A 21,599-nucleotide genomic window follows, 5' to 3' on the forward strand; every position below is an offset into this window, starting at 1 on the left:
AAAAAAAAAAAAAAAAGAAGAAGAAGAAGAAAGAAAGAAAGAAAGAAAGAAAGAAAGAAAGAAAGAAAGAAAGAAAGAAAGAAAGAGCCCCAAAGTAAGAAAAGCTCTGAAAGCCTCCTGCAAACCACACATCAGCATTGTGAATACAGACAAAATACTTAGCACAGAAAGCGGGGAAAGATAATGCTGACATTTTAAAACAGTGGGAAAGAAACTGGAAAATCAGCGAAGCGCTTGCATTGCAAGCACAGGACTGGACATCGATCCCCAGAGCCCATGGGGAGAATGTTAAGTCTGTTGGAATATACTTGTGATTCCAGCATGGGGTGGGCTGGGAGATCCCTTGGCCCCAACGGCCGGCTTGCCAGCCTAGCGGAATGAGTGAGCTCAGACACAACGAGAGCCTGTCTCAAAAGAGGGAGCCTCTGGCCTCCATACCACGTGCATATACGCCACACTCAAGCACACACTGCATGCTTGCACATAGAACATGCACAGATGTGCACTATAATTAAAAAATCCCAGGGACAATAGAGATGGCTTGGGGTGAAGAATTTGCCCTGCAAACCTGTGGACTTAAAGTTCAGGTCCCTGGAGACTACGCAAACACCAGGTGCTTGGCCAGCCTGCAACCCTAGCCTCAAAAGGCAGAGATGGGATCTCTAGATCAAGGTGGTGAGTGAAACTAGCCTGGTAAGCTCTACCTCAACCTCAGACCTCCACGTGCGTGCACAGGCACAAACCACAAACACACATCACATGCACACATGAAAAAAAAAAAAAACAAACAACTCGAAGGCAAAGAATAGATTCATCAAGACAGAGCACATCTCTGGACTCTGCGGGGTCTATAAGGACTCCCTGTTCAGTTGAGAACAAAAAAAAGAGACATGTGTGAGCAGAGTCCTCTCTTCAGTGCCTACAGCTTAGCAGGGCGGGGCAGGGAGGCGTGGAGGTCAGAGAGGCATCCTCTTCAGGGCCAACTGCAGAGCAGCTGCTGGATGCTGGGGTCAGGTCCTGCTCTCCCCTTCTGTTTCTACGCTGGAAGTACAGGCTGGTCCTTCTCAAATCTAAGTCCCTGAAGGGATCACAGAGCTTCCATTCACTAGAGAACACAACAACTGGGACCAGTTTACAGGAGCATCCTGGCATTCCTGGGCCTCCAGCTTTGTAGAGACTGGCTGAAGTATGAGGCATGGTCTGCAGCATGTCCAGAGGCAGACATCTGCAAGCAGCCTCCTCGGACTGGGCCAGGAGATGCTGTCATGTGGATCTGATCCTATGAACACGGATGACACTTCCCTTAAAGCAATACTGGAACATTCCCAGGGACATCACAGCTGGAGAATCCTCAGCATACTCCGGTCCCTGATACGAGGTCCAGACACATCTAGAAGACACCTCCAGCACCCACTGGAGTCAAGCTCAGGACCCAAGAACTGGGTACCAGAATAGCCTTGGTGGCCTTGAGGTCCCCTTCCAGTCTGTCCCACCAGTTACTACAAGGATACCAGCCCAGTATAGTTCTACAAATGGTGCACTCTCAGCACTACTTCCATGGAACTGGGACACCAGACAACACACCACACTACAGAACTCTGGGTAAACTGATGGGGGCATCCCCCGGGGTCCCCATGAAGACATTCACACATCATTGGACACGCAGGTAGGTTCCTCTGGATTCTCAGTCCAGAGAGAAAATCCAGGCAAGTCACCCAGCGTACTTCCACCAGAGCCCATGTTACCTCCCTGGGGCACGAGTGAACAGTGGTACCCACATCACTTCCCTAGGGCACATGTGAGGGCAGGTTCCCACGTCACCTCCCTGAGGCACACAGAGCACCAGGGCCCCATGTCACGTCCCTGCAACACAGGTGAACAACATTATTTACATCACCTCCCCGATGCATATGTGAGGACAGGACCTCCCACCATCTCCCTGGGACACACACAAACACCACATCCTTGCTATTTCCTATGCCTTCTCCCTGGGGGAACTTTGAGCACCCATGAGGGCTGGGGCCCCATATCACCTCCCTATTGTACTTGTAAGAGCCACAGCCTGTCACCTCCCTGGGATACAATAAGCAGAGTTCTACGTCATCTCCCTTGGGCAAATGTGAGCATCACCTCCCTGGGGCACACAGGAGGACCAGGAGAGCCTGGCACTGTGTAATCCTCAGATCTGTTTGCTGAGCCCAGATTGTGACCAGTAAATAGCAGCTGTGTCCGAGAAAGAACCTATCCCCTGGCTACAGTTTCACGAAGGAAAGGAAGCATGCCCTTAACAACTTCTAGAACCTTCCCTGTGGATCCTACCTCACCGTTCCTTCCTTCCCTCTCTTGTTTCATCTGTACATGTAAGGGGCCATGCTGGCCACTGATCTGTTTGTCAAAGACTTAACTGAGAAAAGCCCTTGCTTACAGGGACAGCATCCTGTGAGGAGAACAGCAGTAAGACAGTCAATGAGGAAAACACCCTCAGAACAACCAGTACCACAAGTGTTGAGGATCACGCCCCAGCAGTGGAGGGAGAAGAGAGGGCTCTCACAGGGTGGACAGCCAGGGAGACCTGAAAGAGAAACCAGAGGAGCCACGAGACCAGCCAAGGCTGGGCCAGAGTGGGCGGCAGTGGACAGAGGACTGGGCAGGGCAGGGTCACTTGGCCAGTGGCCTTTGAGTAAGGCTCTGGTGTTAAAGGCTGTGGTTCCAGTGCTCAGTTGCTAGATTCCAATGTTAACGGTGTTTGCCACTGGGACTTTGAAAGACCAGGAATCGAATGAGGGCACAAGGGAGGGAAGGCCACAGTGACTTTATTGGCTTCATAAAAAGAGACTTGAGCTGGCCCATCTTCCCTGTCTCCCAGGTGATGTCCTGTCCCAGAAGAAGCCTTTGCAGGGCCTGAGAGGCGCTTCAGCAATCGCTTGTTCCAACAGAGACTAACTCTTAAGAGCAAGGTGCGGCTCCCCAGGGTAGACTGCCAGCTGAGTATTTCTTATGACCTACCTGAGAGCTGGGAGCCCACCATAAGAAAAGGAGCGCTGTTTTGTTTTTTGTTTTGCTTTGTTTTGTTGCTTCTGTTAGAGGGGCTTTTGCTATTTACAAGAGATGGAGCTGTTACTTGTCAGTTTTAAGTTGCAAAGACACAATCTCCAAGGAACCGTTTAGCAACTTGAAAACAACATACTTGTCCCTCTCAATGTGCCACCAGAGTTGTAAGAGGCCACATCTGTGCCTACAGGCTCAGTCCAGGCTGGCACTGTGCAAGGGTCTATGTGCCTCTTCTTCTGAGTCCCCTCCTGTGAATGTCCCCTCCACTTTGCTTACTAAAAACAAAACAAAACAAAAACTCAGGAGAGGAGCGATCTGCCCCAGCAAGGGCATCTGGTTACAGAAGAAGCCAGGATGGGGAGGGAACGCATCCAACCTCGTGAAAATGCTGGATGCTACCGGCAACCATCCACTGCTCCCAAGCCCAGGGAGGCATAGAGACCTGCAGTGCCCAGCCTGGGCTCCGGGCTAGCCCTTGGTCTCCGTGTGTACTACTCTCTCTCCCAACTTCCCCTGAAGGACATCGGCAATCTCTCATTTCCCCGCTTCACCAATTCCATTTCCAAAACTCAACAGCATTAAACATGATCTAATTTGCTTTCTCCCAATGACTGGCTCACAGTATTAGGATATCTCTCCTTTCCTACCCGGAAGACCTTCAAAGGGGGTGATTTCCTCCCAACAAATTAGTATGGAGACCATTAAGGACGCTGAAGGGGAATCGTCCTTGGCCGTTGGAGTTTCTTATTCAGAGGCAGAGCCGAGTCTCAGCTAGAGGAGAAAAGAGCAGAGAGCACACACAGGTGGTGGGTCTCGGGGGCTCCTTTGGTACACGCCCAGTCGCTACTCCAGCTCATACCAACCACCACAGCACTCTAGAGCCCAGGTCAGAGCCTTCACAGAATGGAGTGCTAACCTTCGCACACATGCAAATGAGAGCTGACATCAGAGTGACACAAATTCCTGAGCCCCACCTACCCTGGGGACAGCAGCAGTCCTCCGTGTGCTCACCAGTGCTGGCATCCTTGTTATTGCTGTTCTAGAGACAAGAAACCAGGCTGGCAAACCAGGCTTAACGGATCACAATCCCAGTCCTACATTTGGGAGACTGAAGCAGGGGTCTGTGAGTTCAAGGACAGTCTGGGTTCTTAGCAAACATCAGGCCAGCTTGGGCTACGTGAAACCTTACTGCAGACATGGGCAGGGAGTTGGAGAGATGGCTCAGAAGTTAAGAGCACTTGCTCTTGCAGAGGATCTGGGCTCTGTTCCCAGCACCCACATCAGGCAGCTCACAACCACCTGTAACTCCACCTCTGGGGAATCTGTCACCCTCTCTGGCTTCCTAGGCATCTGAATGCATGCAGACACTCGTATGAATAAAAAAAACATTAAATCAGGGGTGAGACAGGGCAGTGACGTTTCCCCCCAACAAACTGATGTCCAACGTCCCGTGTTTAACACACATAGAAGCCAACTCTAAATCCTGTTCTCAGGCCCTGGGAGGCACGGTCTCCAGAGGATGGGGTGACCATTGTACCTTCAAGTCACTTCATGCTCTCCTCCTCTCCCCAGGCCAGCCTGAATCAAGAGTCCAGTCAGTCTACAGCCTACTCGGGAGCCACCTTTGGGCCATGTCGCTGTGGGTTCCATGTTCCTGCTTGTTCACTAACAGGTCAAACCCTGCCTGTGTGCTGGTCTCGAGTCTTTCACAGCCTGTCTTAGTCAGGGTTTCTATTCCTGCACAAACATCATGACCGAGAAGCAAGTTGGGGAGGGAAGGGTTTATTCAGCTTACATTTTCCACATTGCTGTTGATCACCAAAGGATGTCAAGACTGGAACTCAAGCAGGTCAGGAAGCAGGAGCTGATGCAGAGGCCATGGAGGGATGCTGCTTACTGGCTTGCTTCCCCTGGCTTGCTCAGCCTGCTATGTTATAGAACCAAGACTACCAGCCCAGAGATGGCACTACCCACAAGGGGACCTCCTCCTTTGATCATTAATTGAGAAAATGCCTTGCTCCTTTCTCTGTGATAACTCCAGCCTGTGTCAAGTTGACACAAAACTAGCCAGTACACAGCCCCAACACCGGAGCCACCCCAAACCTCACTTTTAGAACACTGTCGTAAGACAGGCACTAACTGGGAAGTAAGGGTTGGTCCTGGACCTCATCCTCACCAGGTCTAGCTGGCTTAGGAATCACATCAGGACCTACTGGTTTTGTGGGATTTGCTGGGCCTGTCCCCACCCAGCCCTGGCTGCCCAAGAAGAAGGGCTCCAGAAACATTGGGTCTGGCTGAACTCAGTGGTCAGGGCAGCTGCCAATTCCCTGTCTTTCTAAGCCATGAAACAGAAGCTGTAAGTTTAGTGAGGGAAGGCACTGGGACTTTTCTGGAACATTCCGCCTCTGTTGGGAGCGAGAAAGAGCCCTTGGACATTTCTGCCACCAGCTAAAATATTTCAGTCTTCGATCAGTGTAAGAATCAGAAGTATAGGGCATGTTTCATGAAAGAAACTCAGACCGGCATACACCATGGCATTCCAGGGTAGGCAAAAGTGGCCTCTCCCATCTGCCAGCTAGCCCTTTACTCAAGAGATCATCGATCCTGCAGCCTCACACTGCATAAATCAGGCCAGTGTTCCATTAGCCCTGCCTGGCCCAAGCGTACCAGCATCTCTCTTGACAAACCCTAAGTCAGCAGGCCAAAGGTCTATTCACCCCAATGCCCGAGCAAAGCAGAAACTGGCAGGTATTCAAGCCAGGTTGGGCCAGGGTGACACCTACTGCTTCACAGGGAAGAAACAGCAGAGAAGGCCAGGCTGGGATCTGCCAGTACGAGCTAGGCAGGGCCTTGTTTTATTGCCCCAGCTAGGGCTACCTGAGGACAAACCTTGAGACACAGATCATATAAAGAGCAGGCTCAGCCTCCAGGCCACAGCAGACACCAATCAGCCCTAACATCCCACTGCCGAGCTCTGGCTTGGAGACCCCTAAGAGCTGTCTCACCGGCCACTCTGCCACCTGCATCCCACCACAGACTGAAGCAGCCAGCCATCTTCTCAAGAGGTAGCACTGGGCCACCTGGGCACCAGTCTCCAGAGACAACAATGTCACTAGACAGAGGTACCCAGGGCCCCTTCATCCCAGTTAGACAATCAGGGAGGTCTATGCAGACACCTACCCTCTTGGTACTTGGGTGTGCCTTCTAGAAGTCCCCCAACCTCACCCTGCAGCTCAGACTTCCTCTGCTGTCAATGACACAGCTACACAGGTGTCTCTGTTAAGAGTTGTGTCTTAGCCGGGCGTGGTGGCGCATGCCTTTAATCCCAGCACTCGGGAGGCAGAGGCAGGTGGATTTCTGAGTTCGAGGCCAGCCTGGTCTACAAAGTGNGGCCAGCCTGGTCTACAAAGTGAGTTCCAGGACAGCCAGGGCTAAACAGAGAAACCCTGTCTCGAAAAACCAAAAAAAAAAAAAAAAAAAAAAGAGTTGTGTCTTCCCCAGTGACAGGGGCTGACACTAGGGGCCTTGAGGGTTCCAGGGGCTCCACATACCCTAATCACACCTCTCCCCAAATCTAACTTGTGCCCACCCTTCCTGGCTAGCCTCGAGGGCCCTCTGTGTGAGGGAAAGCCGTCAAGTGGTGGTGGTGGGGTCAGAAACTCTAATTATAGACAAAGCTTATAATTAGCCTCTGATTAATTAAAAAGTGAGAAAACTAATTACTTAATAATGTCATTCCCTTAATATGTGTAATCGTTGGGAATGTACAGCCCCAAGAGGAGAAGGGGAGGCTTTTAAAAGGATTCCCTAGAGAAGACCAAGCTGAGATTCAACCTCATAGGCCTCCCAAACCTGTGCCCTCGACCCTATGACATGAAAAGACGGAAACAGGCAAGCACTGGGGTCTGAGACAGCGGGAGCCTGACAGGGCTATCTCCTTACTACTCATCCTGTCTGGAGGAGACCATTAGGAATGGACGGGTGAATGGATGGATGGTTCTTCAGATCTGCGCCCAGCAAGCCTCACCTAACACCTGAGGGCTATAGCCAGACTCCAGCCCAGAGCTCAGGCCCTTCTTACTGTGGTGTAACCCTGAGGCCTGACAGCCTCAGTCTGTGGGATCAGGTGAGGAACTGAGAGAGAATTCCCTACAACCACCTGTACCTCTAAGGAGACACGGGAACCCACACACTTCAAGACAGTCTCACAGGGTGCAGTGGCTGGCATCAGTGAGCTACAGGAGGATGTCACTGAAGCCATTGGCTTGGCACACCTTCCAGAGACGACTCTGGAAGGCTGCCATCAATAGGAAGGAGGCCAAGCAGTCACAGCCCAGCCATGGCTAAGGACAGTTCTAGTCCTTGCATCCAACACAAGTGAGGGTGGCCCCAGCCCTCCAGCCCAGAGCTTTCCCATTAGTAAATCTCCCAGTTCAGCCATGCTAACACACCCACTGAGGCACACCAGCCCACTGAGGCACACCAGCCCACTGAGGCACACCAGCCATTACCCTCCTTCAAGAAGCAATCCTGTCGTCAGACACTCAGCGATGGCTTCCATCAGGCCTCCATCCTTCAGCATCCTAAGGTTCTAATACCGAAAGCAGCCCTAGCATATGCCCAATAAGTGCCTTCGGCTCTCCTGCTCAGCCCCCTTGCCGACTAAGCCGCAGGTCTGGATAAGCACATCCCAGCTGACCCACACCAACCCTGGCAAGCTCCTGCCAAGCCTAATCTGCAAAACAGTCCCAAGGACGCGAGCTGACTCTAATGTGCCAGCTAACAGTGCAGTGCACGCTCTGTCGAGGAAGACGGTGCTGGGTTGGTAAAGGACGCGAGCTAACTCTAAAGTGCCAGCTAACAGTGCAGTGCGCGCTCTGTCGAGGAAGACGGTGCTGGGTTGGTTTTTGTCAACTTGACAAAAACTGGATATATCTGAGAAGAAAACAAACTGAGAAAATGCAGAAGAGCAGGAGGGCCCAGGGTTCCCACACTTAGAATCAGCACCGACTAAGTGTCCTATATCACCCCAATTGCAGGAGATCAGCACAGCTCCCCATGTCACCCCAGTTTCAGGGGATTCGCATTGCTCCAAACCCACTCCCTCTGCAGGCAATGAGGACAGTGCCCGCACATCACCCCCACTGCAAGCAGTGAGGCACCGTGTCCCCCATTACCCCCACTGCAGGCAGTGAGGCAGTGCCCCCCATCACCCCACTGCAAGCAGTGAGGCACCGTGTCCCCCATCACCCCCACTGCAGGCAGTGAGGCACCGTGTCCCACATCACCCCCACTGCAGCAGTGAGGCACCGTGTCCCACATCACCCCCACTGCAGGCAGTGAGGCACAGTGTCTCCCATTACCCCCCCTGCAGGCAGTGAGGCACCGTGTCCCCCATCACCCCCACTGCAAGCAGTGAGGCACCGTGTCCCCCATCACCCCACTGCAGGCAGTGAGGCACCGTGTCCCCCATCACCCCCACTGCAGGCAGTGAGGCACCGTGTCCCCCATCACCCCCACTGCAGGCAGTGAGGCACCGTGTCCCCCATCACCCCCACTGCAGGCAATGAGGCAGTGTCCCACGTCACCCTAACTGCAGGCAATCAGGCTTGGTGTCCCACATCCAGAGATCAGACACAGTGTTCCTAGCACCATGGGGATCTCTGCTCCAAGTTCACGGCACACGCCTTGTGGGTCCAGAGAAGATGTTTCTGCACCCAGAGGTCCGACCTAACAGCTGAGGCTGCCGTGGGCTGGCCACGAGCTTGTGACAGACTCCTACAGAGCTCAGCCATGCACCCTGAGAAAGGTCAGTCTAGGTGACCTGAAATGACGCCATTACAAGGAGCCGCCCGCACGCTGCTACCTTTTCTGCTCCCCTTCCTTGTCTCGCTCGGCTTTTTCTGCTGCAAACATCAAACTGTCAGGCTTCGCTAGACACAATTAATGCTTGGGGCACTGGGGAAAAACAATTAGCCAATTAAAGCTTAATTAACTGTGGACAAAAACCAGAAAGAGAAAGCCTTGCACCAGTTGCCCTGGGATGAGTGAAGGAAAGCCAGGCCCCTCAGCCCCAAGTGGGGACTGCGTAGAAAGACACCAGAGCAAGAGATGACAAAGACATCTTTCTCTCTCTCTCTCTCTCTCTCTCTCTCTCTCTCTCTCTCTTTTCGATACAGGGTTTCTCTGTGTAGCCCTGGCTGTCCTGGAACTCACTCTGTAGACCAAGCTGGCCTCGAACTCAGAAATCTGCCTGCCTCTGCCTCCCGAATGCTGGGATTAAAGGCGTGTGCCACCACGCCCGGCTGAAACGTGTTTCTTAATGGATGCTCACAGGACAGGAAGGGTGGCCCTGCACTCTGCACCAGACAAGACAGTCTCACAGGGTGCAGTGGCTGGCATCAGTGAGCTACAGGAGGATGTCACTGAAGCCACTGAGGTACAACGAAAGCAGTAATGAGCACACACGTAGTGACATATAGTGACCACAGCATGCCTGGAATGTCTGTCTGTCTGTCTGTGGTTGCTTCCTAGAATGTGGGCTCCTATTTCCTCAGAGCCAAATCCTAAGTGAGCAAGAAGGAAGTTCACAGGTAGAGTGGTCTCACAGAACCCTGGCACGGTGCAGGACCTCTCACATGCTGTCTGAAGTGTTCTGATTGATCCTGGTGCCCTGGCCTGTAGCTTAGCAAAACAGGGCTGCCCTCCTCAAAATGTCAAAACACAGCCCAAGTCTCTGTCAAGCTCCTGCCCCACCCACGCTGTCCTGCCCCGTCCCCCACGCTGTCCTGCCCCGTCCCCCACACTGTCCTGCCCCGTCCCACTTGATCTACATTAAGCTGAGTCGACCTCCCACTGGGCTGGCGCCATTGCACGTGGGTGGGCGCGCACCTCCCGTCCAGCGCATGTGTAGCTCCTGAGCTTCCCACCCCACCCACCAAACCCAGAAATCCTAAAACACCTCAGCCTCCAGTGCCACTGCCACATCACCACGGTGCACGCACCACCACGCAGTGGTCCCAGACTCTGCCTTTCCAGTGGTTGAGGTTTCGCCAGCTCAGGAGGAGCAGAGCAGGGAACGCAATGACGAGGCCCATCCTCTGGAACTAGAGTGGCAGGCAGTTGTGAGCTGTCATGTGAGTGGCTGTGAGCTGAACCCGAAAAAGCAACTGGGTACTCTTAACCATTGAGCCACCTCTCCAGCATGAGCCTGCTCTCACCAAAGGGGCTGTGTCTTAACCATGAGAGCTTGCCTGAGCACTGATGAGACCACCTGGTCCATGAGAAGGGACATAAGGCACTGGGCCCCATCTCTCACCTTGAGCTGGGACAGATATCACCAATAATTGAGCCTCAGACATGACTGAATGCTCCAGGATTCAGTGCACCAAGTGCACCAAAAAACCTAGGAGCCGGTGGGCCATTTCCCCAGTCTAGCAGGTGCTCATGCCTGGTCCCGCTCTGTGGAGGAAGGTGCCAGGTCACCCACGAAGCCTGAGTGCACAGCTTCCTTCCTGCGCCACTTGCCTGCACTCCAGCATACCGACTTGGCCCACTGCACATCTGCCTTACCGTCTAGCGCTGGAGCCTTTCCCCCTGCTTCCGTCCCTCTGGCGTACTGCCCTCGGCACTCCTCAGAGTTAGAACCCCCAGGGGTACCAGCATCCAACTCATCACCACTGCCTCCAAGCAGAGCCCTGCCCTTCATCACCAACACTAAAACAGAGGGATCAATCCTTAGCTTGGGCCCCTCTCAGCCTCAAACCTTCAGCTCAACCCTTCCCATTTCCCAGGAAGCCCAGGGGACCCCCACACAGCTCTTCACAAGGCTAGTGCGGATTGGAGCATCTCAGCTACTGACCAGAAGCATCCCCCACCTCCCCTCCTCCCCAGACTCCAAGAAGTAAGCAACTTCAGCCCCAGAGCTGGGTGTGGTGAGGACCAGAACACCTGCCCAGCATCCACAAGGCCCTGGGTTCCAGCCCCAGGACCATGAAATGCTCTCACTGCTAGTTAAAGGCCGAGCTAGACTGTGTGTGTGTGTGTGTGTGTGTGTGTGTGTGTGTGTGTGTGTGTGTGTGTGTGTTGCACATATTCGTTTCTACATATGCACACCCAGCATATTTGATCTTCAAGTTCCCCTGAAAGGATGGCTTATAATCTCCTCCACCGGCAGAGGACTGGAGGAGAGTCTCCCAAGCCGGAACTGGAAAGTCACTGCCAGAAGCCCCTGCCAGGGCTCTGCCAGGAGCCCTGAGGCCGCTCCGATCCATGACGGCTGCATTTTAATAAGTAATTAGTACGAAATGGATGCTGCGAAAAGGCCCAAGTACCTCCCAGACAGCATTAAGCCAAGGCGTGCAAATGAACTTGGCACAGCAGGGCCTGGTGAGAGCCTGCAGCCAGCAGCAGAGCGTCTCAGGAGAGCAAAAGGCCCACTCAGCAAACTTCCTGGACAGAAGCAGGGGAAATGTGGAGACGCAAGGAGGCTCGAAGCCTGGGTATGGAGATCAGGGGTCTATGACCACACAAGGCTGGAGACCCATTCATACAGACGCCAAAATCATCCCTCCAGACACCTGACAGTAACTAGGGCAAAGTGTCAGTGTGTGACATGACATCAGAGGGTTGGTAAGGCCAGCACCCCAGGCAGTTGGAACAGGCCATGGGGTGTACGCCTGCCCACTTAGCCAACACTGGCACAATCCCCGTGTAACTCCCAAGACCTGCCACTTAAAGGACACACCACAGAAACATATACAGCTGTCTCATCTGTCCCTCCCCCCACACACACACACCCGAAGGTTTCAGGGACGAGGATCCTGAGAACCGTTTCACAGATGGGGACACTACAGCAGCAACAAGGGGGGCAGCCTGTGTCAAGGCCAGTGACATCTGGGGTATGCTTCAGGACCCTTCTATTAAAAACTCTCAGCTGACTCACTTTACCTGGCTGCCAGAAGCACCAGCAAACACGCCCCTCCCCCACCCCATCCTGTGTCAAATTCAGAGGACAAAAGGCAGCAGATGTCTGGAGGAGGGATAGGTCAATGCCAGGGGCCACAGCTATTTCAGGGGAAGAAAAGAAACATCTGGAGGGGCTGGGTCAGCTACAGGTGGCTGTCGGGGCAGGGCCGGCTGTACCATAGCACTCTGTAGAACGGGCTACGTAGACTAGTGATTCTTGCTTGGGATCCTAAGGAAGAGGGCCAGGGAAATAAGCCAGGGTCCATAAGGTGCTGGTGGAACGGTGGGACACAGAGAGGCCCTGAAGGCTCCTGACAAACATAGGACATGGCAGGTGAGCTCTGCCTCCCACCTCCACCGTATACCCTGCCCCACTAGTGACCAGACTGCCCCCTTTCCAGACACCACGTGGCTGACACCTGGAGGTGGCAGCTTGGCTATGCGGAGTCTGAGGTTTCAAACTCTTGTTGAAGCATCTTCAGAACAATCCCTTCCTTTAAACAAACTGCCACACCAGAAAGGCAGGGCTGAAGTGATTCAGTAGGGCTCTGTCCCCCTACTTCCTGCCTCGCTGGGAGAAGCTGAAGATCCACAGCTGGGGAGAAGTGTGCAGACTGTGTGGCTGCCGTCAGCAAAGCTGCAGACATTATCCAGTGTACTACCACTCGGATGCACTGTCAGCAAACACCTTCCCCTGAGACCCAAGCAGCTGGCCGGCTTCCATACTGCCTCCTGCCTCACAGTCCTCAAACCACCTCCCGGCCTTCTCACCACCCTCCTTTCTATTCTTAGGTTCCCGTGGGTGCAGGAGCTCCCGGGTGGAAAGTACTCAGTCTATGGTACTGGTGACAGAGACCAGTCATGACTTCCAGGAAGTGAGAGGACTCAGGGGCTCAGAGGCTGCTGAGTGGAGACTAAGCCAGTGGGTAAGCAATGCCAGAGTCATCTAGTGGCCTGTCAGTCCATGCCCAGGTCTTGCTAAGGGCCAGGTCAACTGCTACAGAAGTAGGGAGTGCAGCGACATTTCTACTGAGTCAAGGGCCGCACTGATTAAAGGCATCCCACCGTGGGACCCACATCAGTAGCTGACTGTCTGAGATCAGGCTGGTATCAGCAATACCATCTGGAGGGGCTGCAGGTTCCCAGGTTGAGACCCCAGCTGGGACACGCATGAGTAACCTAGAGCTCTGGAAACCAAGGCTCCTCCTACGGAGCAATCAGCCTCCTGTCCCTACTGAGCCAGACCTCCTAGTCCAGACAGGGGTCCATGCTTCTCAGACTCTCCCACACTAAGGCTTAGGCTTCTGTCCTATCAGAGTCACAGCGATGCACTGAGGCTTCAGTGTGTTGTTTCCTGACAGGAACTCACCCCTACCAGGACTTAGTGTAAGTGAGCACTTAGGTCACTGGACTATGGACACTGCCAGGAAGACAGCAGGCAAAGAAGCCAGGCTGTCAAGTGTACCACCAGGGCAAGTCTCATTTAGCAGGGCCAGGAGCTGATGGAGGCAAAGAGCATACAGCTAAGAGAACACAGAAGGCCCAGGGAAGGCTTGTAAGGCCTTCCAGGAGGGAGGGAGGGAGGGAGGGAGGAGAAAAGGAAGGAAAGGAAAAAAGGAAAAAAAAGGAAAAGAAAGGAAAAAGAAAAAAGAACCAAGTAATGATGGTGCACGCCTTTAAACCCAGCACTCAGTTTGAGGCCAACCTGGTCTACAGAGCTAGTTCCAGGATAGATAAGACAGGACTATACAGAGAAACCTTGTGTGTGTGTGTGTGTGTGTGTGTGTGTGTGTGTGTGTGTGTGTGTGACACTTTCCAGTGATGGGTAGGAGCTAAGGGGCTCCCTGTCGGCACTGGTCAGCTGTCACAGGAGGATGGAAGGAAGCTACTGGACTTCAAGAAGGGAATTAAGAGACAGAACAGCTTAGCAAAGCTGGGGCCCACGGGTCCTAGTGGGAAACGATGAAGCTCTAAGAGGGAGCTGAGAACAAAGGGAACAGAAAAGGTAAGTGTCATGGTGACACTCACCTTCAATCCTAGGCCCTCCCCTATTGCCCAAGAGAACTGTCCCACTCAAAGAGAAGAAGTGTCTCTCAACATGTGAGAGGGCCCAGTAGGGTCAAAGGAGTGTCCTGGTCCATCAGTGTGGCTTTTGTTGTAATAGCAGACAAAGCAGGCAGCTCTGAGGTGACACTTAACTGGCAGAGGAGGAGAAAAGAGAACAGCTGAAGAGGTGGACAGACGGATGGGGAGAGGCTGTGGGGGAAAGGGATGGTATAGTGTCTTTAGTAGAGAGATGCCCACATGGGCACAGCAGACCAGAGAGAAGGGCAGACAGGAACCCCAGGAGGGCGTAGTAAGCTGGAGAGACTGAAAGAGGCAGTTGAGTGCCCAGGAGGTGTGGCGGGCTGCAGGAGCCAGAAAGATACTCACAGAGTAAGCGAGGAGAGAAGAGCTGGTGGAGGGAGGAGGCAGCTGAAGAGGCGGGCTCCAGAATTTGGAGTCAAATTTGGTAGGTGACAGGAAGCGGCAGAAAGAAATGATCCACCCAATACCTTAGGAGAGTCAGCGCCACAGCAGCTTGGTTCTGAGAGGCCAAGTCCCTGGGAAGGAGCATGTGACTGTCCCCCAGGTGTGGTTACCAGGGAAAACACATCTGGGAGAGGTCCAGACTAACCTGGACCCCGGGGGTGGGGAGGAGCGAGAGGGAACACAGAGAACACCTGGGAACCAAGAGCACGCGTAGTCAAAACGGCTGAGTTTTATAGGAGAAGCTGGGAGAAGGGAAGGAGAGCTTTGCGGGGCGCTGAAGAGGGTTAGGGTAGCAGCTGGGCGGGCAGAGTGTGGGCGGGCAGAGTGTGGGCGGGCAGAGTGTGGGCGGGCAGAGTGTGGGCGGGCAGAGTGTGGGCGGGCAGAGTGCCACTAGGGTGACTCTAACAGCTGCCTGTGAGTAGGGAGAGACTGGTGGCCGGAGTCTGCTTTGATATGCGAAGCAGTACCCCAGTCAGGCATCTGTCCAAAGAGAGACTACTCTACCACCCTTCCCCTTCTCCGTCTCTCCCTCCTGCCTTCTTCCATCATTCCCCTGTCTTCTGACTCTTTGAAGGAGACACTTTACCTTTTGAAACCCAGTGACCTTCACCTCAACCTAAAAGGCAGGTTAATATACTCAACAATGGCAGCTACCATCACAGACAAAAATGTCTACAGCGACAGTCTCCGTTCCTCCCTGTTCCTTGCTCCGGCACTGCCCATGGCTCTCTACAGCACGGGCCTGTCGATGGCCTTCTCCACACAGGAGAAGATGGCACAGCAGTCACTGCACAGATGTGGAAGTGAGGCTTCGGACAGAAGGCGAGGGTCCTGGACCTCCCAGCGCCAAGTTGAAAGAGACAGGAATCCAAAGGCAGCCGATGACCCTGAGCAGGAAGCTGGCCACTCTGTGAGCCTCGACTTCCTGTTCCACAACAGGAGAGAACAAAGCCACAACACAGAGGACTGACATAAAGGCAGTGCCTACATCCCAGGGAAGAAGCAACTACTATCCAGGTGTCTGTCATTTCTGGGAGCTGGAATCTCAGAGGAACGCAAACAGAAACCTCTCCAGGGCCCCCACCCACTTCCAAAGGGGTTTTAGGTTCCACACTCCCAGGAAGAAGCCATGGTGTGGCCACAACCCTCCCACCCTGGGCCTCCACAACTGGACAAGCGATGGTAGGGACAAGGCCAGTAGATTACATCACTAAGTAGGCAGGCAGGCACCTTGCAGCCAGGCCAGAGCCCAGCAGCCAGAGCCTGGCTTATGTGAGGCACAGCCACCCTGGAAATCTCCCAGACAGAACTTATCTGAACTCAAACCTATTATCTGTAATGTAACTCTTCGGAAAAACACCAGGGAAGGCAGCCAGAGAGAGAGTCACTTCCGGAACTAACTTCTGGGTCCCTCCGTCCATGCTGGAACCAGTAGGGCGAAGGACCAAGAGCAGGAAGAAAACGCTCAACACTAAAAGTGACACGATGCTAAGGATCCATTTCCTTGCTGAGTTCTTTAAGTAAATCCTCAAGAGCCAGCCCTGATCTTCCTTCCCAAAGGCTCAAAGACCAAGTCTCTCTCTCTCTCTCTCTCTCTCTCTCTCTCTCTCTCTCTCTCTCTCTCTCCCTCCCTCCCTCCCTCCCTCCCCCCTTGGCTAGCCTGACTCCCACAGAACCTGAGGAGAGAAGGCCCCCAGAGACAGATGCAGGAGACATTAGAAGTCTTCACAGGGTCAAGGTTTCCCAGGGCTCTAGGGTTAGTGGTTCTCTACCTGTGGGTCGCAACCCTGTGGCAAACATTGCGATCCATAACATAGCAAGATTACAGTTCTGAAGTTCCCACTTCAAAGACAGTTTTATGGCTGGGGTCACCACAACATGAGGAACAGCGAAAGGGTTGCAGCATGAGGAAGGTTGAGAGCCACTGTTCTAGGGTCTCAGAGAACTTCCCTTCCCAGGTACTCCAGGCCAGGAAGCCGCCATGAGCATCATGAGGACCTCTGACGAACACAGCCAGTCCAGCCCCACCTCCGACAGGACACCCAGCCGCTCCTTAACATACAGACTTGATCCCATGTCTGATACTCGGCCCCAGGTCTAGCCTTGTGCTGACCACGGGTTGTCCCTATAAGAGGGAAGGAGGAGGGCAAGGCATGGGAACTTTTCCAACTCAGAGAAGCTGGTGAGTGGACCCGATGTTGAAGGCTGTCAAGTGGAGACCCGGTCAACTGCACTCACAGAATGAGCACCTAGCCCACAGTACAGCACCAGCACTCAACATGAAAACCACATAGGCTGCCTCCACGGGGCCAGCTCAGATGTAGAGCCACAGCCTCAGGACCACAGGTAGCTGCAGGGGCAGAGCAGGTATAGGGTGCACACTCTTCCGGACAGACCTTCAGAGCAATGCCCACCCACCCACTGCCGCCATGTGCGAACGGGGCTTGGAGAATCCACAAGGTTGTAGCTTGCTGATGACAGAGTAAACACATACTCAGCCTGCTGGGTTCCAGAGTTCCACAGCTTAGCTACCAGGCTTTATCCTCCAAGGGTACAAGTGCTGTGCCTTTGCAAACAAAATAACTGAAAGATGCACCCGGGAGAAGCTGGCACCTCCCTGTGACATTCTAGGTTGGTTTCTAACAGCACTGGTAAGTCGCACAATACTAACATGCTAACAGCATCAACTCAGCATGAAGGGACACTATATGGCCTGCCAGCCTGCTGGGCACTTCCACTCCCAAACACACACACACACACACACACACACACACACAGAGCCTCATACACCAGGGTCTGGAGGCACTGGGTTAGGTGTCTGTTCACACAGCAGGGGTGCAGAGAAGCCTGACCCACCCAGCCCACTCTCAAGAGTGGAAAGAGTCTGAAGTAGCAACAGGCAGAGGGCTGGTGGTCCTATGAGCTCCGTAGGGCAGATCATGAAGCTGGACCCACTCCTCAGCTAGGCTACAGGGTCTCCACAGCAGGGTCACCTCCAGCCTCAATACCCCACCCTATGACTCAAGGTCCAAGTCCAGCATCCACTCCCATTTCCCATAAGTTATGCTAGGACAAGGCCACGGAGACAAGACCAAGGCCAAGGTGAACGAAGAGGCCCTGGTGAAGCCCACTCATGTAGCTGGCATAGTATGCTCACTGCAGGGCCAGAACTGCCTCATCAAAACTGCTGACGATGACACGGGACCCTTCTTTATAAAAGGCCTGACCACACAGTTGGCCGATGGAGTGATGGAAGCTTAATCCAGATTTATGTGCCTTACATCATGCATTCCACCATAGCAAGTTAAAATCAAAATGAAATTACATGATATTATACACTGAGCACTCCAGGGCTGAACTGAACCAAGTGTGGGTTTAGTTAGAGTTTTCCAATCTTTTTCTCTATATGGTTATTCCTGGTGTGTGTGTGTGTGTGTGTGTGTGTGTGTGTGTGTTCCAGCTTTCCCATCTCATTCTCTATACAGTTACTCGATGCCTGGTGCGTGCATGAATGGGTGTGTTCGTGTGTTTCAGCCCTCCCCAGAATCTAGACCATCAGCCTCTCCTACCCAGAATGCTGTGACAAACTCATCTCAACTTCCAGGAATAAGACCAGGAGAGAATCCCACAGGCCCATCAGACTGAGGAGCCACCCACAGGACAGGGCACCACCAAGGCACCATCCAAATGGAGAGGAGCGTAACTCTGCATGTGCGCGACCGCGCACGACCTCCCGCACCTGCCAGGACCTCCGGGTATCACAGAGCCTTTACTCTCCACTACTTGGCCTTGGCAGCTTTCTGGAACTTCGGTGCAAGCCTCCATGACCCCTTCATTCTTGCATCTCTCATGCCTGACAAACCTACAACATCACTTGCATGGTGCTAAGTTCTGCTGACGGCTAGCGGCTTGGTCTCTCCTCGAGTCAGAGCCGCAGTAGCCTCTGCATGCTTTTATAGCCACAAGAAACCTCTAAAACCTGATCCCACATAGAAAGGGACTCTCAAACGGAGACCCGCGGGACAGGTGAGGGCAGTGGCCCCAGAAGCCCCAGTCCTGAGCAGTAAGCTGGCTTTGAAGGCCACTTCACAGAGGACCAGACTGCTTAGCATTCATAGCTGAAAAGTTTGCCCTCCTGTTCACATCCTGAACTCATGGCTGTTTCCTCAAACACGCAGTCCCTGAGGACAGTCCTCAGGGAAGTCAGAATGCCTGTCTCTGCCTCCTCTCAGCAGCAGGCAGAAGCAGCAGGCTCAGAGGCCACACCAAGCTGTGGGGGAAGGGCCGGCAGCATGGGGATTTTAGGAGACAAGCTAAGGTCTGTGCTTCAACTCTCAGTCCCCCACCCAAAAGATACTCTGGTCATGACCCTGCCTAAAAGGAGAGCTGGAGGCATGACTCAGTCAGTAAGGCACTTCGCTAATGTGAAGAAAGCCCTGAGCTTGATTCCCACCACAGCAAAAACCAATGGTAATAAATACTGTAACCCCAGCACCCAGAAGATGAGAGCAGGAAGATCAAAAATTCGAGGTCACCCTCGGCTACATCTGAAGTTCAAGGCTAACCTGAACTACAGGAGACTATCTTACAGGAGGCTGAAGCAGGCAGAATTCTGTGAATTCAAGACCAACCTGGGCTGTTAAACAGAGAAATCCAGGGTGGGGGAAGAAAACAAAAATGAGTTACCGCCGGACAGTGGTGGCGCACGCCTTTAATCCCAGCACTCGGGAGGCAGAGGCAGGCGGATTTCTGAGTTCGAGACCAGCCTGGTCTACAAAGTGAGTTCCAGGACAGCCAGGGCTACACAGAGAAACCCTGTCTCGAGAAAGAGTTATCAATATTTCTGGTGGTACCTAACCCTGTTACCCCACACCCATGCTCACCAGGAAGCCGCCAATGAGTCCCAGCCTCCTGGGCCTCTGCATCTGCATCTGCCTGGCCTCTGGTTCCTCTCCCTCAACAGCTTACATGACATCCCCTAGATTCAGGCTTGAGTGGTTCCCCTGACTGAGAGGTAGGATCCGCCCTCCCGCTCCACCCTGCCACACACACACCTGTCTTCAGCGTGTTCCCATCTGTGACACCGGGTTGGCACTGGCCAGCCTGTGCAAGCGTGTGTCAAGCCCACACCAAGAGCCCACTCACCTTCCCGAAGTCTCGGACATCAAAGAGGTCGAAAGGGTCAAACAGCTCACTGTTTCTTAGTCCAAATTTGTCGTGGCAGACTTTGAGGAAGGTGCGGATATTCTTCAGACACAAGAACTAGAGAGAGAGAGAGAGAGAGAGAGAGAGAGAGAGAGAGAGAAACATTAGTAAGTGGACAACATCACAGAAAACGTCAGTCACATCTGCCACAAGCCCCTGCCTTGGTGTACCCATGCAGAGGCACTAAGCCATTTAGCAGAAGACATCCCCATACAGGCTGAGGAGGTGGGCTGGAGCTCAGAGCCTCCAGCCTCTCCCAGGGGGCAGAATGTACCATTCACCACGTTGGTCCGAGGGTAGAACACCAAATCGAAGCCGGCTACCACACACCCTACCTGCCCTGCTGTATCCTGTGCATCCCAATGCTGACAGCAACAGCAGCAAAGAACACGCTGGCCTAGAGTCAGCTCGACAGAGCACCTCACACAACTGCACATCACGCCCACATGGGTGTGTACACACAACTCCTTTCAGCACACACCTCTCTCTTCACAGAAACCAAAACCAGTAGCCGAGCTGTGCTACTGACCACCGAGACCTTGGAAAGGAGCTATGCTGGACACAGCAGGGGAGTGTAGGGACAAAAGGTTTTAACTCCCAAACAGACAAACCAGTGGCTCCATTCAGCACCACATCTCCCATCATGCTCTAGGCCAGCTCTGACCCTGACTTGTATCTGGGGGGGGAGAGGAGATGACAAGAGAGTTAACTTCTAGTCCTTGTGGAGAAATCAGCTATAAAGAAACTGACAGGAGAGACTGGAGAGATGGCTCAGCAGTCAAGAGCAGGCGCTGATTTTTGAAGAGGGCCCGGTGCGGTTCCCAGCACCCACACCAAGTTCACACAGCCTGTAACTCTAGTTCCCGAGGGAATCCAGTTCCCTCTTCTGACCTTTGTGGAAACTGCATACACACGGTGCACATATAAACAGGCACACATATACACATTAATTAACCACACTTTAAAACAAGGAAATTTTTAGATGTTAAAGAAGCCGACAGGCAGAGGGGAGACGGCCTCAGCACAGACTTTGGAACTGGTTTAAATTTTGTCTGCCCATAACAAGAAGAGAGATGACCAACAGTGGCCCATGCTCCTGAGGTGCTTGCCGGGCAGGTATTGTCCTCTGATCGTAGGCAGGGAGCAAACAGTATGTGGACACCATTCAGCACCCAGTGCAGCTGAGCACAGCATTCAAGAGGCAACCACAGCCCAATACAACTCAGGACATTAGGTCAATCCATACCATCTCTACAGGACCCACCCCTAGCTCATCAGCAGTGTAGACAAACGAATGGATTCAGATATGACAACCCAGAGTTACAAACAGCATAAGCCCCAGCTAAGCTCAGGGAACAAAAGACCCAGTCCTGTGCCTCCACCTCTGCCACGGGTCACTGCCCGTTCTGGAGTCAACATTCATAGACAATGCCAGCATGGTTCCTGTGTTTCACCTCTCTCTGTCTCTGTCTCTCTGTCTCTCTGTCTCTCTGTCTCTCTCTCTCTCTCTCTCTCTCTCTCTCTCTCGTGTGTGTGTGTGTGTGTGTGTGTGTGTGTACACATGTATGAGCACATGCTCACATAAATTCATGCACATGCATGCACCTGTCTGTCTGTCTCCATATCACTCTAATTGCCTCTAAACAACATTAAAGATGAACTGTGCACACAGTATGCTTTATCTCTAAACACCTGAGCCTGTATTTCCTGGAACAATGACATCATCGTACATGTTCACAGCAGAGTCAAGTCAAGAATTTAACACAGATGCCACCCAATCTGCACATTACATTACATAAAAGACAACCAGAATGGTCTTTATGGTAAACAAAAAGAAAAGGACG

At 53.1% G+C, this 21,599-nt stretch overlaps 1 protein-coding gene across 6 annotated transcripts in view; it reads right to left on the reverse strand.

Annotated features, from left to right (window-relative positions):
- Vav2 (vav guanine nucleotide exchange factor 2) overlaps positions 1 to 21,599 on the reverse strand; it is a 175,292-nt gene that overhangs the window by 115,995 nt on the left and 37,698 nt on the right. For all 6 annotated transcript variants that reach the window (XM_021192180.2, XM_021192178.2, XM_029536298.1 and 3 more), the window contains exon 2: positions 19,696 to 19,812. In XM_021192180.2, coding sequence (XP_021047839.1) covers positions 19,696 to 19,812 — 117 coding nt within the window. The remainder of the gene's footprint in view (positions 1 to 19,695; positions 19,813 to 21,599) is intronic.

The sequence above is a fragment of the Mus pahari genome, chromosome 3 (assembly GCF_900095145.1).
Source record: "Mus pahari chromosome 3, PAHARI_EIJ_v1.1, whole genome shotgun sequence".
In the NCBI taxonomy this organism is placed as follows: domain Eukaryota; kingdom Metazoa; phylum Chordata; class Mammalia; order Rodentia; family Muridae; genus Mus; species Mus pahari.